At 36.2% G+C, this 18,627-nt stretch overlaps 1 protein-coding gene across 6 annotated transcripts in view; it reads right to left on the reverse strand.

Moving 5' to 3' along the window:
• LOC150090521 (bifunctional peptidase and arginyl-hydroxylase JMJD5-like) overlaps positions 1–18,627 on the reverse strand; it is a 153,663-nt gene that overhangs the window by 4,292 nt on the left and 130,744 nt on the right. For 5 of the 6 annotated variants that reach the window (XM_090371318.1, XM_090371334.1, XM_090371327.1 and 2 more), the window contains 3 exons: positions 12,485–12,639; positions 6,102–6,260; positions 697–802 (listed from right to left, as the gene is read on the reverse strand). In XM_090371318.1, coding sequence (XP_090227444.1) covers positions 697–802; positions 6,102–6,260; positions 12,485–12,639 — 420 coding nt within the window. The remainder of the gene's footprint in view (positions 1–696; positions 803–6,101; positions 6,261–12,484; positions 12,640–18,627) is intronic. The other variant, XM_090371302.1, reaches the window with a different exon arrangement.

An 18,627-nucleotide genomic window follows, 5' to 3' on the forward strand; every position in this document is an offset into this window, starting at 1 on the left:
TGCACGTATTAATAACAGTTAATAAAATTAATAGCCTTAAGATTGATGATAAACCAATTAAGTATAAGGTGTATAAGGCTTTGAATGGTTTGAGCATGCTCAATGCCAATGGGATTCTTCATCTTGCTCAGAATAATCACCTCAGAGGGCATAAATTCAAATTGAGGAAGGACGGATGTCGGATAGATGTGCAGAAATTTGCCTTTGGCCAGTGGGTGGTTGGTTGGTGGAACCGACTTCCATCACTTGTTGTTGAAGTTGATAGCCTAAACAAATTTAAAGCTCAACTGGACAGGTATTTCGAACGAACGGAGGGGTGAAATGGGAGTGGTGTGCGTTTTTTTTTTTTTTTTTTTTTGGCTGATGCTGAATAAGCTTGCTTTCTTGCATTCATATGCCTCTACTAATGCTAAGTAACAGGGAAAAAATGGCAAGTTCTGTAGATGTTCCAGACTCAGTATAAATCCTTGATAATGGATATAAAATTCAACCAGTTCTAGTCCTTTCTCCAACACTGCAGAACTGATAAATAATGCAAGAAATTAAGTAAGGAGTAAACTAATATTAGGTGCATCTCTGTATTCAGGGAAGGACATGTCCCCTAATACAGAGTGTCTTTTCTAATAATTCTACATTTGCAGTGACAGTACTGAAACTGTAAATATGAAGCCGTATAAATTAAACCGTTCTGGTTACCTTTTTCAGGGATTCCTCAGTATTGATGCCTTGTATGTAATAGAGATTAAGGAACTCCACATCTGTAAGCTCATTCAGTCCATCACTCAGAGAAATTAATTCATATCTAGTCAAGTAAATTTAAATCATATGATAATACAGTAATATAATCATGTAATAATGTGATTGTATGAATATATTTGATGTAAAACTACAAAGATATACTAAGTAAAAAAATCCGCAATTATGTTTATCTTACTTTAGAAACTTAAATCTCAAGCAGCTTTAGATTTTGTTAACCAGGCAATAATAAATTCTTTATTGCCATAAATATTGTAGCAATTACAAAGAGGGGGACTATATACAAGAATTCAAACCAAAGAGGTGCACTACTATGTGACTTCAATAGTAAAAACATTTAATGCATTGCAGCTTAAATTTGATAATGCTAATTTAACAAAATAAATTATTTATACATTACTCAAAGTTAAAATAAACTCGTAGTTGACAAATTACATCCAGGGGAGATTTTCTCTTCTGTTTTGATGGAAAATAATACCAAATTACTTACATGGGAAGAATCCATAAATTCCATCTTGGATGAGTTTATCATGCAAGATTATACTGTTCTGGAGCATTCTGAACAAACAAGGCTCAGAATGGAACACTCAACTTACGAGGGCCCTGCCCAGGAGCAGGAATTTACGCAGGATGAAATTGGTTATGCTGTCTCCTCCATGAAAGATGGAAAAATGTCCAGGATTGGACCTTATAGAAGTCGCTGTAATGAAGAGAATCTAGACTTGTCCACTGTTACTTATAAACCTCTTTAATACTTGTTTGAATGAAGGGTGTTTCCTGGTTCCTTGGAAGTGTGCCAATCTTAAAATTCTTCTCAAAAATCCTGGAAAACCTTCAAATTTAACTTCGTCTTATCGTCCCATTGCACTGCTTCCAGTTTTTGGAAAGGTTCTAGAAAAGCTTATTGTTATGAGATTCTTGGAAAATTATCATAGTAAAAACTCGTCATATCAATTTCAGTTTGGCTTTGTGAAAGGCAAGTCAAATGTGGATGCTATTAGATTGGTTTTGGACTCAGTTTCTTCTTCTGAGAGTAAATATGTCCTCGATCTCCTTGTGGATTTCAAAGGGCCTTTGACACCATTTGGTGGCAGTGTCCTGGCGAGGTTCCGGGAGGCCGAGGTTTCAATTCCCAATTACCGTTTGATCTCTGACTATTTTCAGAACCGGTGCTTTGTTGTCTCCTCTGGATTGAGTTCTGTGGTGAGACTGGTCACTTGGGGCTGCCCTCAGGGATTCGTTCTTGGACCTGTATGTTGGAACGTTGTCCTTGATGGGTGGCTTACTATCAACCAGGAAAACATCCTTAAAATTGCATATGCTGACAACTTGGTCGTCATTGGTTATGGAAACTCAAGGTTTCAGATTGAAACTAGGGCAAATGAAGTGCTTGCTGATTTGAATGACTGGTGTCAAGTACACAAATTAGAACTTTCCACTGCTAAAACAAAGCAAATGCTTTTTAAAGGGCGATTAAATCAAAACAGGCCTCCTACTATCAGATTATTAGACCAACCTATTAAATTAATAAGTGTTTATAAATATCTTGGCATAATGTTGGATTCTAGATTAAATTTCATCTCCCATGCAAAATATATCCTGCAGAAAATAAAAGTGCTAACAGGAAAACTAATAAAAGTAACAAAATGCTCTTGGGGTATTAAACTCTCCACTTTGCAGCAGTATTATAAATGTATTTTTATACCTGTGGTGTGCTATGCAGCAGGTGCATGGGACCCCTGTATTTGTAAATATATTGTTAGTAAGTACATAACCCAGGCCCAAAGATTTTTCCTCCTAACCACCTCAAGATCCTGCCGTACAATTTCAACTGTGGCTCTACAAGTTATTTCGGGTAAAATACCTATAAAATATGAAGCCATTTTTAATAATCTTCAACATTTCAGAAGGCAGGGTGTGCCTAAAACCTTTGGACAGTACTCCATTAATCTTGATGTACCTATAAGAATGATATAACAAGACTAAGAAATCAATTCATTAGTGATTGGCAAAATGAATGGGTAAATGCCATTACTGGCCGGATAACATGTGGATTTTTGCCTAGGGTAGCTGAATTTGATAAACATTACCTTTGGTTTAATCCAGGGCTAAAATTAACCTTTTTGCTTTCTGGACATGGCAGTCTAAATTCAAAGTTGCATGCTCTGGGTTTGGCTGCCTCTCCAATGTGTAAATGTGGTTCTCCAGAGACTGTCCAGAGACCATTTAATTACAGATGTTAACTAATGTTTACGATGAATGTAATCCCCCGAAACTTGTTCAAAATAAAGAAAATTTTGGGGCCCTGGCAAATTTTGCTGATAAGGTATTCCATAGAAGGAGGAGAATAACAAACGTTCTCTGATTGCTATTTCTAGATTGAATAATTTTCACAATTTATTTGAACACTGGTGTTGACTGCCTACTTTGGTTTTCTCACTTGGCAACATTATTAAATTTCTGGTTGTACTTATATTTAATAGTTGTTTTTATCTGGAGATTTTTCAAATCGTACCTTAACTGTAAATATTGTAAACTCTTTACTGTAAATAATGTTAATAGGTTGAACTTGCCTTTTGGGGTGCATAAAAATTCTGATGTTACTTGTTCTGGGTCTTGGGGGGGAAAAAATTATAATATGTTAAAATAGTAATAGGTTAAAGTATTAATTTAGTACTCCCTGAACTTGTTCTGGTTGATTTTTTCCTGTCCTAAAGTACTTTAAGTAGGAGTATTTTATTGTGCTAACATAGATTGGAATGTTAATAGCACTCTTTTGTTTGTCTTCTTGTGTCTTTGGCATTTGTATACTTAGTATTCTATATTGAAGACTGTAGCATCAAAGTTATATGCTATGCATAATGTTGTACAGTAAATGGGTATTTCTCTTACAGGTTCTGGAAGGGCTTGCGACCAAGTACATACAAGTTGGGTGATAACCCCCCCCCAGACACACAACGTACTACCACAGAATACGTCAGCTAGTTCACAAACACCCCCCCTCACCCAGTATTCAACGAATACTACATATAAACAGGTTACAAATATTTCCTCGTGTACACTATCGCAGGACCAGATTTCACTTTTATCTAAAGGATTAAATTATAATTTACCACCTCGAAAACTACCTAAAAACTGGACAGTATCATACAGAAGTGTTCTACGTACTATACTGAGGTAAACTCCTCTTATTATTTTACAAAGTTTTGATTTAGTAATGATAACAGCACATGGCAACCTTTATATAATTGTGTTATAAGTTTAGATTATATTAACAGCTTTTAACTTTCTTTTCTAACTTCATTTTCGGGGATGTCGTCGTCGTCTTCTTCCCCTTCTTTCTGCTTTCCGTCCCCTTCCATCTCCCTAACTAAACCTTCTATTTCCTATCTTCCTTTCAGTTGAAAACTAGGGGCTCCCAGGCTTTCCTGATATCCCCAGTAAGTGTCTCTGTTTGAAAGCAGACCCTGGCGTGCCTTCTCGTGGCCAAGGTTGGGAGTCAGGGGACCTGGTGTCCCCTGGCTGTGAAGTCGCCAGGCGCCGGCACTCAACGTAACACACCTACATACATACACTAGCTGGCCTCAGCCTTTTGCCATTTTAGAAGCTACAGGGGTATATAGGAGAAACCCTGGAGACCACAATTAAACAAATACACCTTGACCTTGTATAGAAAAGGCATGCAAGAGAAACAGCGTCTATGAGACAGAGCAGAGAGACTCTGTTAGAGATGAGCCATTAATTAGCCTAACTGCCCTCTTCTGAATGGAATCAAGAAGCCTGAGAGAGGTTTTGGGGGCACTACCCCAGATGTGGGAACAATATTCCATGGCAGGGCGGATTTGCGATTTATACAGAGCGAGCAGCTGTTTGGAAGAAAAGTAACGCCAAGAGCAAAAGAGAAAACCAAGTTTTTTAGATGTAGAGGAAGCAATATTTGCAATGTGCTTGTGCCAAGAGAGATTAGAAGTCAGGGTAATCTACAAAAGAGATGTATCATTTTGCCTAGAAATCAGAGTGTCACCAAAGATAAGCATAGGAGCAGAAGAATCCTTTTTGTGAGATATAAGACAAGACTGAGTTTTAGAAGGATTGAAATCAACTAAGTTGCCTTTGCCCCACCTGGAGATCAGCATTTAAGGATATTCGAGGAGTTGAAGCTGATTGAGCAGGGCAAGTTTTTCAAAATGGAAAGTGGAATGCAATGTGCTATCATTGACAAAACTATGGATATGATTTCCAGTCAATAGAAGAAGGTCATTAACATACAAGAGGAAAAGAGTGGAGGAAAGAACTGAATCTGGGGGAACACCAGCATTAGTGGAGAAATTAGAAGACAGAGAGCCATCTACCATCACCCTCGGTGAGCGATCAGAGAGAAAACTGGATAACCAATTACAAAAAACAGTTGGCAAACCATAACATGGAAGCTTGTTTAGAAGACCTTTATGCCAAACACGATCGAATGTCCAGATCTATTCTACATCTGGACATCCCTGATATATTTTTTTCATGCAGAAATAACTGTCAAATGTGGTTGCACTGTTCTTGCCACACTACAGCACAGGAACAGCAAAAGGCATACTTAATTTTTCCATTTAGCCACACATCCTCAAATTTCAGTCAGCTACATTCATGTAGTACAGCACATACGTGGGAACCAAGTTTTGTCCTGATCAACCTTGCAACCAAAATACAAAGAATATGCAAATTTAGTAATATTGTAGATTTTCTTTTCCCTGAGATTTATGTTGTAAACTGTCCACACACACAGCAGAAATTTTCATGACGATTCAGATACTTCCTTTGCTTCTGCCTAAACATTTTAATAATACAATGCAAAGAAAGTCAGCCACAGAAGAAACAAATATGCAATAGATGTGCAGATAAACTTTACACGTTGACACTACAACTGTCTTTCTGTTACTGAAAGATTAAGGTGGGAGGCAGATAAACAATACTTAACATAACCCTTCCCAACATTATTGCCATCTATGAGCACATGCAAACATTATTGCAGGTAATAAAACAGCAGCGTCATGTCTACATCTTTAAATTATAGTAAGATATACTAAAATTTATGGGTAAAAACAACTGTATATGTAGAAATTGTGACAAAATAAATTATAAGAATTATTTTTGAAATCTGCGCATAAAAATAGACTGCAAGAAGCTGATATATTAGTGGAGGTAAAAATCATGTTGGCCAGTGTTATTAGAGAGGATAAACAGATGATGTGGGGGGAGGGATTTGCTGACCCTGTATAAGCTTACATCATTTGCCCCTACTAATACTAATTCTGAGTGAAATTAATAAGAAAATTCTTTACTGCATATCAACTTACTGAATTATTTGTTCCTCAGAAGGAAAGTCAAATGTATTTGCAGGAAAAATGTCTTCCAAAGTTTTGTTCACACAGTCAGTGCTATTAAACCACAAGACATGGTGAAACCAAAAACTAATGGCCAAGTTACGTCCATGGGATGTTACCTGATGAGGCCATCTGTTCACATAAAAAAAATGAAAGGTATTTTTGAGTAGAATATATTCCTCTAAGATTACTTTTATAATATATAATCTAATAATAATATATAATCTAAAAAATAAGTAAAATTATTGACTGGTTTCTAAACTGGTGATAAATATTCAAATAAACCACACTCAGCTCTCCTAAAACACTGAGGAAGGCCTGAAAAACATCATGTTACTGTGAATCTAGAATGCAGAGTATTGCCACAAGCTTGTTTTACTAATGGAGACTTGCTTACAATCAACTTTGTGATTTCTTTTTCCATGAATAATGAACTAACTAGATTATATTCTGGTTTCTTTAATTTGAAGTTGGTTTTTGTTCTTGTGCATGGTGAGTTTATGGATGCTACTGCATTACTTCAAATGCACTCATGATTTTATCAACAGTAGTTTTTCAAGTCAGTAAAACTAGACTGACATTAAATATGGCATTGCTGATATGAAAAGTAGTGCATGGCAGGAAAAATTATATTATCAACATACAAAGTATATGTGAAATATTCCTGACAAATGTCCAGATCTATTCTACATCTGGACATCCCTGATATATTTTTTTCATGCAGAAATAACTGTCAAATGTGGTTGCACTGTTCTTGCCACACTACAGCACAGGAACAGCAAAAGGCATAGAAGATAAAGTATCAAGAAGAATATCGGTATTTTTGCTGATAATGAAAACACCGATTTGAGATGTTATATAAAACATGATCTCTTTATTTCATTTTTTCCCTAAAATATAATCTCAGGTAGGTACATAATGTGTTAAATTTATCTTTTAATGCAGAATTAGGCATGCAGAGTTTTTTCAACTCTAGCAATTTTTTTAGCCATTTTGCACTCTTAACTGTTTTGTCTTTGTAGCTGAAACTCAATGTATCCTCTCTGTCTATTTAACATCTGAGAAATCTCTATTAATTATCAAGAAAAGGGAAAAAATGCAGGATTAAGTATAAATACCACTAGGCTAAGCTCACATTAAGTTGGCATTTTATGTTCTGAGTGGCACAAAAAATATCTTCTGTTTCATGCAGTGGCATGCGTAGGAAGACAGTTTACATTATAAAAAGTATATATGAAGATAAATTTGTTGTATGGTCTGTCAGCCACATCCAAGAGTAAAAACTAAATTTAGTAAGTGTGCAAAATTATGCAGCACAAAGTTCTCATTAGAAAATTTAAAAGGACTGCCACCGATTTCTCACCCCTCCTATAGGCTGTGAAAAACAGTATTTTTTGCACATGTACCGGACAAGGTTCACCATCACAATTCTGTAACATTTTTCAGAACTTAAAATTGCAACAAGGTGCTGCAATTTTAAGAGTTCTGAAAAGTTATACCTAATATTTCAGATTAATCCATGAATGTTCCCTGTGAAAAAAATTAGTATTTCTCAGTTCCCATATCTACCAGTTATGTATAGTAACAATTGCATTCTGTGCAAATGAAAAATGCTACTACACAACACAAGACTTCAGATTTTGAGCTCTTTGCAACACAAGAACTTTTCATGTTTCAAATGTAGTTAGTCTGTCCTAATTACTTTTTTTTTTTTGTAGTGTATGAAAACATTGAATTTAAAATTATTACAGAAGGTGAAGACAATCACTTATCCAAAGGTAGCAAAACCTAATTTCTTTGAAGACCATCATCATGGTCATGATGGTCTCTGCAGCGATGACTGAATCAAATCCAATAATGTCAAACACCTTCAACAATGCTTCTCTAAATGCTGATGGCATCCTTATTATTTCTTGGACAACACATTTTAAAAAGATGGCTGCAGGATAGATATGTGAAAATTTGCTTTCAGCAAGAAAATAATTGACTACTGAAATGAATTACCATTTGGTGTTGTGGAAGTGAGTAGTTTGAATAAATTTAAGGAAGAACTAGATTATACAAATTATTGGAGGGGATGGACAGATGAGGTGGGTAGCATTTCTTCCCACCCTGATGCTCTATAAGCTTAATTCCTTGCATCATTTAACACTGTTAATACTAATGCAATGCTTTTCTAGTTCATAATAACTGATGTCCTGTGAAGGGATGGTTCTTGTTTGTTGTCTTTTTTTATTTAATTCAATTTTATTTTGGGAGGAGGATCATGCATTTGCACTGCTAATGATGATTGTTGGTTTGCCTTGTTCTTATTTTATGATTTTATTCTATTTTATATATTAGGATATCTTGGTACGCAGGTAGCAAAACAGCACCTTATCAAGTACGACTCTAATTGTAGTTTTAATTTGCCACATTTGTTTCATAATAATTAGTGTTTCTTTTTCTCTAAGTCCTGGAAACATAACCATATTTGTCTTCATAGTATTATTAAATACATTTATTCACAGCTTGACACAAGATTGTTAATTGAGCCCTATCTATTGTCTGATGATGATGGAACCAAAGTTGGAAAACAAGTAACAACAGTGCCTTAGTTTTTAATGAATAACAGATTCACCTTCTTGGTGATATTATTCAATTAAAAATGTTATTATTTACTTTAGATCAATTTGTGAATAAATGTATTTATTTCCAAAGAGCCATCCTGGTGTCCCCAGACATTAAAGATAGAAAACCATAATGCAGAATTAGGTTACCTTCTCAATTTTTTTTTTTTTTTTTTAATAAAAACCCCAAGCAAGAAAAGTATTAGAACCTACAGTATTTAGTACTGAGTGTGGGTTAAAGGTTGAGAAGGAGAAAGAAGATACTTGTTAATATCAGATTCAATTTCTGTAGATTGTAATTTTCAGGAAATATATAAAAAGGGAGGTTGTTCCAAAAAAATGGAAGTTGAAGGAATGAGGAAGAATAAAGGTAGTCTCTATGACTTGGAAGTAGGCAGTAAAAGGATTGTGACTGGTTGTGGAACATGTTCAGTGCAGTTTGGAAGAGAGAGAGAGAGAGAGTAGGAATTATAGAAGCCAATTCAGAAGAACAGTGCCCATGGAATTATCTATAGAATAGGCATGCAGCCTATTCTATAGGCTGCATGCCTATAGTCATTACTTAACTTAACTGCCCTCCTGAATGGAGTCTAGGTGACAGAGAGGTTTTGAGGCAACACCCCCAGATGTGGGAACAATATTCCATGGTAGGGTGGATTTGAGATTGATACAGAGTGAGTAGCTGTTTGGAAGAAAAGTAGTGTAACACCAAAAGAGAAAACCTAGTTTTTTAGATGTAGAAAAGGGAATATTTGTGATGTGCTTATGCCAAGAGAGATGAGAAGTCAGAATAATCCCTAATAGAGATATGTAATCTTGTCTAGAAATCGGAGTGCCATCAAAAATAAGCAAAGGATCAGAAGAATCCTTTTGGTGAGATATAAGACGACTAAGTTTTAGAAGTATTGAAATCAACTAAATCATCTTTGCCCAATTGGCAAATTATCTGGAGATCAGCGTTTAAGGAATTGGTAGTGGATATTCAAGAAGCAGTTTATGCTGGGCAAGGTTTCTCAAACTGGAAAGTGGAATGCAATGTGCTATCATCAGCAAAACTATGGATAGAATTTCCTGTCAATGGAAGAAAGTCATTAAAATACAAGAAGAAAAGAGTGGAAGGAAGAAATGAACATCAGGGAACACCAGCATTAGTGAAGATGTTAGAAGATAGAGAGCCATCTATCATCACCTAGTGAACAGTTGGAGAGGAAAATGGATACCCAATTACAAAAAACATTTACACTTACAGTGTAAACAATTACAAACCATAAGACCTTTATGCCAAACACAATCAAAAGCCTTTGAAATGTCAAGAGTGACTGCTTAAGTTTCACCAAACTTTACCACTGAATTTGTCCATAGATGGGTAGCATAAGCCAGTATATCACCAGTGAATCAACACTGATTATTCCATACTGGTGATCACTGATGAGATGGAAGATTTCTAAATACTTTAGGAGTTGGCATTTGATGGCTTTCTCCATTACTTTGGAAAGCATAGAAGTGCAATGGTACAAAACTACTATACATTAAGGTAATGTTTCAGGTATCTTACAGATACCCACCAAATAAAAAAGGTGTTGGGGGAACAAAAATAGAAAGGGTTACAAATCTGAATACAATTACTTTTATCAATATTATGATTACAATTGCCATTATTATCATTACAATTACGAATATTATGATTTTACAATTACGATTTACAAATAAACAATTCTAAGTTTGGATTATTATTACAATAAAACCAGATATTAAATTAGGTAAATACAAAGAGATTAAATTCTTATCTGCTGACAGGCTCTTCTTGCTGATGCTCCAAGAAACCTGATGTGCATACAAGCAAGAGGCACTGCCAGCTGTTAATTTAAAGGTGAGAGATTAATTGCAATAACCAATAGAATTGTGCCTGGTTTTCTATCCTAGATTTGGAGTTCTTGTGTAGTGGACTCCTGAGATTGCCTTTGCTCTCCTACTCTGGACATCAGGGTTGATGTGCAGACTGGTTCTGGTGGTCTGGAAGGGGTTGTATGTGGGCTACTCCTCCGGACAACTGGCCTATTTTCTTTTCCTGGGTTTCTCATTTCTTCTATTTTTTTTTATTAAAAAAATTAAAATATTGCAGGTTGAACTCAACTGCCTGTTTTCTATTAATAACTGAGGCTCTGAACATTTTTATGAGAAAGGCTTCTTTGAATTTCCTTCTGTTGTATTTCCTATCTATAGAATCCCTTACATGTAAATTCACTGTTGGCAGCACCTCTTGCCTGTATGCACATCAGGTTTCTGGGAGCATCAGCAAGAGGAGTCTATCAGCAGGTAAGAACTTAATCTCTTTGTATTTACTTAATATAATATCTCGTTCTATTGTAACAATAATCCAAACTTGCAAAAATGGAATCCTTTATCCCACACTCCACTTTAAAATCTTGTCCTTTATCTAAACCTTGGTTTTCCAATAAATGCTAAGGCTGTTCAAGAGAAGAATGTTGCATATCGTAATTGGCTTGTTTCTAATTCTTCAGTTTCATTTTCTGCCTACACCAAAGCTCGCAACAATTGTAAAGCAGTTATTAATCAGTCCAAACTAGAGTTTGAACAGGCTAAGAGTAGAAAACGTGCTTCTTGCCCTAATGAGGGCCGAGCATTCTGGTCTCTTGCCAAAGCTATTGGTGGCATCTTTTACCCATCTTTGCTCCCACCTCTGTCAAAACTAGATGGTTCTGTTGTCACTTCAGCCAAGGATAAAGCTACTTACTATCATCCCATTTTTCTTCCAACTCATGTATTGATGATCTTGGTAAAACACCTCCCACCATTCCCAACATGCTCCGTTCAATGCTTCCTGTGGTCCTCCGTCAAAAGGATGTCAGAAGGATTTTGATGAATCTTGATGCTAAGAAAGCTCCAGGTCCTGGTGGTATTTCTCCACTTGTTCTCAAAATCTGTGCTCCTGAACTTACTCCTGCTCTTTGCCGCCTTTTGATCGCAAGAAGATCAAAAAGAGATTCTAAATTACTAAGTTTCTGACAGGAAATATCAGAGCAGACATATGTACAAGTACCACCTTTAAAGTGAAAGGAATTGCACAGTGAATAATTAGGACAACTGAGATGAGTAGTGGTTAAATCAACTGATAATTGAAATTCTGTTAGAAAAAGTACGTGGGGCTTGGCAGACTGTATATGGAAATGGACATTATTAAGATTGGAACTGAGTTCAGGCATAATTTGTGAAATGAACAAGGAAGTGTTTGGGGATAGGGAGAGTTTAGATCTTTTCATAGATAATTTTGTTCTATTAGTTTGACTATTCATGATGTATTCAGTAGTAAGGAAAGGTGGGGAGTGCATGTTACATTAAATAATGAAATTTGTGATTAGGCTTACACATGGAAAGGATATACCCAGTTTCTTAACATAACATGGCCTCATTCATTCTTCATTTTAATTTCAGTTGTTAATTAATGAATCTAGAAATTTATCATATTTTTATTTACACACAGGGAAGAGTAGTTCCTAGCAAACATAATATTTTCTATGGTTTCAGTAATACATTCATGTGATAAAAGTGATTAATTTTAATTTGTCGTGGAATAAAATTTTGTTTTCGCAGTCTATTAATTCAGATTTCGCATTATAAAAATTACTGAAATTTGATAATATGTGAATAAGTGATTGCCTACTATACAGTACAAGGAAATTATATTATATCAGAATTACAAATTGCTGTTCTGATAATGATACTTACTTGTATGGAATAAAAAGGCAGTCCCCTTTTTTTATGGTAACATTATACCACGGTATATCTTTTAAAGCAGGAAATTTATTCATATCCACTTGATCCACATCAACTGAACTATATCCTCCAATTTCATTGTCAATGAGCTTGCTATCCATTAGTGTCTACTGAATATATTAATTAAAACTTAGTTATGATTTGTACGTTAGAGGCTGGAGAAATATGCAAGTTAATTTGCAATTAAATATGAAGTTATGAATAATGCAAAAACTTTTAATTATAATGAAATAATTTGTTAAGTTTAATTGTTACTTGAAGCAAAATATAAATCAACTATTTTAATATAGAAAACGGTTGTAATATATAGAAATTTCAATTCCTGTCATGAGTATATACCCTTTTTTGATTTAAACTGAATGAAAAAAATCTCTTCTGCAGCCCTATTCAATTACACAAACTTTTTTAGGTTCAAGAACATCATGTAATATGGTATATTTTTTTCATTCCAGTTATAAATTATAATCTGCTTCGTGAAGATCCTAATTTAAAAAAAAAAAAAAAACTGGTGATTTGAGCAGAGAATATTCTTCCAAAGATATTCTAGAGAATTATTTACTCTTCAAACGTATTATAAAGTAGGATGCAAAATGTTCAAATTTCCCCCAGAATTTGGATCACAGTATGACAATGAGTTGTCTTACCTGCTTTACATTAGGCAACATAATCTTTTCAACATACTCTTTCCTTATATATACACATTGTCCCAATAATGTGGAAGTGCTAGTATCTACAGCATGGAATTCTTTTTACAAATTACATTTTGCAGCCACTAGAAAACATGTCTACACTACCATATTTCTGCTTACATTTTCTTCAGTGCCCCCCCCCCCCAAAAAAAAACGATTTTTGGGAGTATAGATGCACTGAATAGTTTCTTTATATGTATAACAGCCATATGAAAGAACTTGACATGAATAATCAGGCAGCATACTTTTTTTTTAGGATGGATTTGTATACATGCCCATACCTCTACATTACTATCAAACTTTATTCAACACCACATTCCAAATTTTATTTTGCAGCATAAAGGCCAAGAAAGGGGCTCAGCCTGCTTCATTAGAATTCCCAGCCCCATACTACCAATAAGACCACTGCAGCACTCAGTAATGGGTTGAGAGATCCTGGGCAATCCAGTCATACAAGGGGCATTCAATAAATTATCTACCTTTGAAGGAAGTGAGATAGAGACAAAAATCTTTTTTTATTTTTCAAAATAACTCCCCTGAATTTCAATACACTTGTTCCATTTTGTTGGCAATGAGGAAATAGCAGAAAAATAAAATTATTTGTCCTGTCCACCAAAGAACACAAAACAGCAAACTTCAATTCATTATCATCAGCAAAGCGACACCGACAAACATTTTTCTTGAGGTGTTGAAACAAGAAATAATCACTGGGGACCAAATGCAGACTGTAAGGTGCATGGGTAAATTCTGTAGTCACAGTCTCTCAAAAAAAGCAGCAACAGCATGTGGCCTGTGCACTGGTGCATTGTCCTAAAGAAGCAGCACACCTCTGGAAAGTTTTCCATGGCATTTTTCCTTGATGCTATCCCTTTAGTTGTACAGTAGGGATGCATATGACTCCCCAGTGATTGTCTACTTGTGTTCCAAGTAGTGAATGTATAAAATTCCCTCAGCATCACAAAAAATGGTGGCCATAATCTTGCCAGGTGAAGGTTGTGTCCGAAATTTTTTGGGTTGGGGAGAGCTCTTGTGCTTCCATTGCATTGATTCTCGCTTAGTCTCAGAATCCCAGTAATGAACCCATGTTTCATCACCCATAATAATTCTGGAGATGAAATTTTCGGGATCCCTTCCATAAAGCTCTAAATTCTCCTCACAACACCATACTCTGAATTGCACGGTGGTTAGAAATCTGGGTACCCACCTTGCACTGACCTTAGTCATACCCAAATATTCATGGAGGATGGTTATAACTGTTCCTTCATGTGTCTAGAGATTTGGGAGACCTTTAAACATCTGTCATTCTAAGTAAACGCTTGGCACATTTCTGGAGTGGTCGGTGTCACAGGCCTTACTGGATGTGGATCATCTCTGAAGGACTCTCTACCCCACCTTGAATTGTTTTGACCAGAATTTCACCTGGTACTCTGAAGGTGCACTGTTACCATACACAGTCACCATCCTTTCAGGTATGGTGACTGAACAATGCTCCAATTTCAGCAAATCCATAATTTGACACAGGTGTCTTCCTCCTTTCTGTTACAGCAGCACAACTTAAAAACATAGTGGGATCAAAATTAGTATGATTCAAATAGAGATACATAGGAACATGATAAATCATGAATCATTGAAATATAACTACGGGAAATACCTTAGGTAGATAATTTATTGAACTCCCCTCGTAGCTCCAGATTTTTGCCTCCTTGGAATAGTAAAAGAATTTTTGGGAGGATAAAAGTCTAGCAACTGATCCAGAAGTTTTCGTGGACCTGCAAACTAACTATTCAATCAGGAATACTATACATAAGACATTTTAATCCTTTTTGGATATTTAGATCATTCCTTAGTAAGTTAGTCAAAGGGCACTTTTATATTACAAAGACAGAACATCATATTTCTGCTCCATATAAAGTTAAAGTTTGGAGCAAAAGTATGATAATGGAGTTATTTGAAGTTCAACTTTACTTTTGCCTGTGAAGGAGAAAGCAAAAGTAGCTTTCTGTGTTAGGCTAAGTAAAAGAATTTTTAGGAGAACAGAAGTCTACCATCAATGCAGCAGCAGGAAGATATTCTTTAGTGGCTGCAAACCCAACCTAAAGAATTCCGTGATGCAGGGATACTATCACTCCCATGTCGATGGGCCAGGTGTGTCATGTAGGCAGAGTACACCACAAAGGCTGCTTGTTATGAAACAGGCAAGTATGATTTATTAACAAACTCTGATCAAGTTATATTTCCAAGCGAATTTATATTTGTGATATGCTAGTTTTAAACTTTTGGGAGGATGCATAACACTTGAAGGCTGCCTGCATGGCCATGGGCAGCACAACATGTAGGAGCGGGTAGCCTGTGGGCAGCAATTTGAACAGCCCTCGGGTCAGATTTCCCAGCACACATACTCAGATCTTCAAACCCAACACCATTCCAGTTTTTTTTTAGAACTAGTATTAAAATCTGACTGCAAGTGTAAAAAATCGAGGCATGAAAACTTCACACACTAGCTTGTATTCACTGAAACCAACTAATGCCACAAAAACTTCAATGAAAGTACCCACATACATCTTTGATGTATGTGGGTACTTTCATTGTAGCAGTTGACACTAATATGCTTTTGTGTGTACTGCATCCTGCCACTAATGAGTTCATTACTTTAGGTTTGTGAGCCTTAGATATCTAGTTGTCAAACTTTGCAGTCCAGTCCTAAACTGTTCTTCATATGTGCATCAATTTGCACATCACTGTTTTCCATCTTAAAAGCGGTAGTAGTAGTTATTACTAGAAATTTTGCCTATGCTCCATTCCTTTAATATATTTACATTACTGACATACTATGCTGTTCATGTAATATCCAGAAAAAAAGCTGTAGTCGAACACAATTGCTTTAATTATCATGCTTAAATATGATTCTCATACTTACTAAATGTTACTCTCAGAGAAGTAATTAATTAATCATAATTGTAGGAGACTTTAATAAATTTACTTAATGTAACGCAAGAAATCATACTGAACAAACAGTTTTATAATCTCAAAGATTAGTAAAACTGAAGAGATTATTGATATTAATTCTATGTTTATCCAGAATTGCTGTTTCAGTACCACCACTTAAAGCTTCCAATAAGTAAAGTGGTAGTGCAATACCAAACCTTTCCTTATGGAGGCTTGAAGAAGTGAACCCCATGTTTAGTCTCCAGAGCTAAGTTTCTGGAGACTAAACATTCCCATCTCCTTCAACCCATGCATGATACTACTAAAACTAATACCAACTAGTATTAGTACTACTACTAATAAAATATAACACTAATAATACAGTATTATAATATAATACTAACACTAGGTTGACTCGCATCAACCGATGCAATATCACCACTTTGCTTATAGGAGGCCTGAAGTGGTGAAACATGTTCAGTCTCAAGAGCAAAATTTCTGGCATTTCCCCCCCTCAACCCAACCCCTTCAACCCATGCACATTACTACTAGTACTAAAACTAATATAATATAACACCAATAATATAGTCCTATAATATAATAGTTGTTGTTGTTGTTTCGTTTTTAGGAACTGTTGTTATTTGTTATTTGGTTTTTTAGGAGCATTAGCAACTAAGGCCATATTGCTCCGGGAATATGCGGTGGTCATTCTCTGACCTTTCCACATCCTCCGTATTTGGTGGTGACGGGCTCGAACCCCAGTCTAATCAAGAAGCGTGTGCTAAGCACTGCTGCTCCTTCCCACCTGGCTACGGAGGCGCCGATAATATAATAGTAATATACTTACTGATACTGATACTAACAACTAGGTGGTAGTTGATTTTCATCAACCAGTGCAATACCACCACTTTGCTTATTGGAGATATGAAGTAGTAAACCTACTAATAATACTAATATAATACTATAATATAATAGCAATATAACACTAATACTTACTGATACTAAAAACTAGGTGGTAGATATTTCTCATCAATTGGTGCAATGATTGAAGAATCCTGTGAGGTCAGGATTTGGATGCATAGTGATTTCTTGCTTGCACCGACCAAGTGAAAAGAACTTAATTAGAAGTGAGAGAGTAAACACAGTAACACATAAAAAACTGACACAAGGCACAGATATTTAGGAGATAACATATATTAAATTTAGAAAATACAGAACATACATAGCTTTCGGCTACTGTATGTAGTCTTTTTCAACTAATTGAGCACTGGCAAGTGGTTGTTTTTATGTGCTGTAGCTGACCTTCGAATATGTAAGCACGCAAGGTCACGGAGGAAGGGAGAGTGGTTTACGGGTAGTTGTGAACAGTGACACGGGCGAGGAAGAGAGAGGTCAGGAGAGGAGAGGGAGAAGCAAGAAGGGAAATGTTTGACTGCCGTTGTAGGCGACTACCGAGCTCATGGACTATGATCTTTGAGCCTCTCGTAGTCAATGAGCTCAGTAACCAACTACGACGGCTGTCACCCATCTCAACAGTCTCCCTTCCTGCTTCTTCCTCTCCCCTCCCCTCTCCTGACCTCTCTCTTCCTCGCCCATATCACCATCGCAACTACCCGCAAACCACTCTTCCCTCCTCCGTGACCTCACAAGCTTACATATTCGAAGGTCAGAAGAGAGAGGTCAGGAGAGGGGAGGAGAGAGGAAGAAGCAGGAAGGGAGACGGTTGAGATGGGTGACAGCCATCATAGGTGGCTACTGAGCTCGTGGACTATGAGAGGCTCAAAGATCATGGTCCACGAGCTTGGTAGCCACCTACAACGGCAGTCAACCGTCTCCCTTCTTGCTTCTCCCTCTCCTCTCCTGACCTCTCTCTCTTCCTCGCCCGTGTCACTGTTCACACCTACCCGTAAACCACTCTCCCCTCCTCTGTGACCTCACGTGATTACATATTCAAAGGTCAGCTACAACACATAACAACCGCTTGCCAGTGCTCAATTAGTTGAAAAAGGCTACATACAGTAGCCGAAAGCTTCTATGTATGTTCTGTATTTTCTAAATTTAATATATGTTATCTCCTAAATATCTGTGCCTTGTGTCAGTTTTTTGTGTGTTACTGTGTTTACTCTCTCACTTACTAATTAAGATCTTTTCACTTGGTCAGTGCAAACAAGAAATCACTATGCAACCAAATCCTGATCTCACAGCGGTTCTTCAATCATTGCACCAGTTGATGAGAAATATCTACCACCTAGTTGTTAGTATCAGTAAGTATTAGTGTTATATTGCTATTATATTATAATATTATTAGGTTTACCACTTCATATCTCCAATAAGCAAAGTGGTGGTATTGCACTGGTTGATGAGAATCAACTACCACCTAGTTGTTAGTATCAGTAAGTATATTACTATTATATTATAGTACTATATTATTGGTGCTAAATTTAATATATGTTATCTCCTAAATATCTGTGCCATGTGTCA

This window comes from Mastigoproctus giganteus, chromosome 1 (assembly GCF_048544385.1).
Source record: "Mastigoproctus giganteus isolate SK-2022 chromosome 1, ASM4854438v1, whole genome shotgun sequence".
NCBI lineage: Eukaryota > Metazoa > Arthropoda > Arachnida > Uropygi > Thelyphonidae > Mastigoproctus > Mastigoproctus giganteus.